This window comes from Lolium perenne, chromosome 3 (genome assembly GCF_019359855.2).
Source record: "Lolium perenne isolate Kyuss_39 chromosome 3, Kyuss_2.0, whole genome shotgun sequence".
NCBI classification, from domain to species: Eukaryota; Viridiplantae; Streptophyta; class Magnoliopsida; order Poales; family Poaceae; genus Lolium; species Lolium perenne.
The window spans coordinates 324341529-324343964 of NC_067246.2; the positions used below are offsets into that span (position 1 = coordinate 324341529).

The 2436-nt window shown below is 45.0% G+C and overlaps 1 protein-coding gene across 1 annotated transcript; it reads right to left on the reverse strand.

The window, feature by feature from the left end:
• Positions 1-799: 799 nt before the first annotated feature.
• LOC127340378 (uncharacterized) lies at positions 800-2015 on the reverse strand. The gene is made up of 2 exons (XM_051366138.1): positions 1626-2015; positions 800-874 (listed from the first exon to the last, which is right to left on the reverse strand). Exons 1-2 carry the CDS (start codon positions 2013-2015, stop codon positions 800-802), a joined length of 465 nt encoding a protein of 154 aa, XP_051222098.1.
• Positions 2016-2436: the final 421 nt, after the last annotated feature.

A 2436-nucleotide genomic window follows, 5' to 3' on the forward strand; every position in this document is an offset into this window, starting at 1 on the left:
TCGTCGTACCAACCGGGACTAACTATTATTTTCAATAATTATGTTTTTCATTTATATAATTTCTTTTTTTTCTTTTTCTAATTGTTTGACTTGTTACTCTCTCACTTGTACCATTTTTAATACTAATTACACTTAATCTGTTGTCAAATTGTAAACTTGGTCATCACTTCTCGGTCGGCCATCCATACTCACACAACTCCACATCCTCACACTACTCCACCCTCACCAGGCTTAACTTCTCAGTTCTTTCCTGTTGTGCTCACGCGAATGTAATTGTATCTTGTTGTAAATACTACCATATCAATCCTATTAACTCTTATACCATTGTGTCTTTCTATAAATCCTCCACAATTAGACAAATAATATATGCTTTATTATTAGAAAATTGTGAGTAATTTGAATATTAAATAGTTATGTTTTTATTCATTTATTATTATTATTATTATCAAATAATATATGCATTATTCGTATAATATGGCCAAAAATTAATATCTTTAAATCTGTAAACCGTAATTGAACAAATAATATCTGCTTTATTATTAGAAAAATGTGAGGAATTTGAATATTAAATAGGTATGTTTTCTTCATTTATTATTATTATTATTATCAAATAATATATGCATTATTCATATAATATGGTGGAGCGCCGGGTGCAGCCGTCGGTCCTAGGCGCTGGCAGATACTAGAATGATCACTAAGGAGGAGGGATGGTCAGTGCATCTTCTTCGGTTGTAGCGTGATGGTGGAGCGCCAGGTGCAACCTTCAGTTTTGGGCGCTGACAGATACTAGAAGGGATGGTCAGTGCATCTTCTTCAGTTGCAGCGTGATGGTGGAGCGCCGGGTGTAGCGGTCGGTCTTGGGCGCCGGCAGATACTAGACCGATCACGGAGAAGGAGGGATGGTTAGTGCATCTTCTTCGGTTGCAGCGTGATGGTGGAGCGCCAGGTGCAGCCGTCGGTCCTGGGCGCTGGCACATACTAGACCGATCACGGAGGAGGAGGGATGGTCACTGCATCTTCTTCGGTTGCAGCATGATGGTGGAGCGCAGGGTGCAGCCGTCGGTCCTGGTCCCTGGCAGATACTAGACCGATCACGGAGGAGGGGGATGGTCAGTGCATCTTCTTCGGTCGGTTGTAGTGTGATGGTGGAGCACCGGGTGTAGCCCTCAGTCCTGGGCGCTGGCAAGTACTAGACCGATCACGGAGGAGGAGGGATGGACAGACAATGAAATGAGTGAATGAGAGATGTAAAATACACAAGAAAATATGTCGCTAGGATTTCATACAAATATAGAAGACGATTTATAGGAACACAAACAGTTCATATACATAGTTGGATATATATTGAAGACGATTTATAGCTAGAAAGACACATAGTTCATACACATAGTTCTTTAAATGTTGAGACGATCAACATGACTATTGTAGCCAACTTGCTCTGAATAACTCCTAGCCATCTCGAAGCCCAGACGAGCGTACAAAGCGGCATAGCGCACTTGCTCATAGCTCAATGGAAAATTGGCCCACCCAAATATCAGTTCATCTTCTTTTTCTTCCGCGGCGTCCTTCTTCTTGCATTTTTTCCTCTTCTTCTTCTCAAGGTTTGTCCCAATGGTAGAGTTTGCCAGATCATATAGACTCGGAGTGGGCTTGTTGTTAGGGTTCGGGAGTATCATCTGGAGGTCGAACACAGAAGTAATATTAATACCGTAGGGACTCAACATTTCCACATCTTTGCCAATAGCCGCGCCACAGAATCTGATGGTATTGTCCATCAAGAACTCCTTGAGAACTTGTGGCACTTCATCAGCCCAATAAATCAGGAATCCCAAATTCTCGGATGCCACGGAGAGTTGAAGAACGGCGGCGCGCTGATCACCCTCGCGAGGGTTGGTGAACTCGCAGTCCAAGCCAACACACTTGATTGGTGCGTTGTCGAGGTAGTCCCTCTTGATAGCGCGGATCCACTTCTCGACCATTCTTCCACGGAGAGCGACCGTGATCTTGAAAGACATCCGTTCGGCCATGAGGTGGTATTTGAGATGGAGGAGCCGGGCCGCGCGCGAGGTGCTCCATTGTGGCTGAAACGTCAACGAAGAGAGAGATTTTGGTAGAGGAGATGAGATGGATATGTGAAGAATGTGTGTGGAAATGGTGGAGAAGATGTGAGGCATATAAAAGGAAAGGAAGATGAAGAGGCCAGCCACCAGGTGGCTGGCCGCTGGCGCATGCGGCCCTAATTCCGACTTGTGACGCTCGATTTCGACACCAGTAATAGCGACGCGATGATCGGCGTCTGCGCGGGGAACGAACCGTTTAACTCTAAGTCCTGACTCGTCTCACCAGCCGGGACTAAAGGGGGTACCGCAGGCGCAGCGGACCACAAAACTGTTTAGTCCCGGTTTCGAGTACAAACCGGGACAAAAGGTTCCTAAC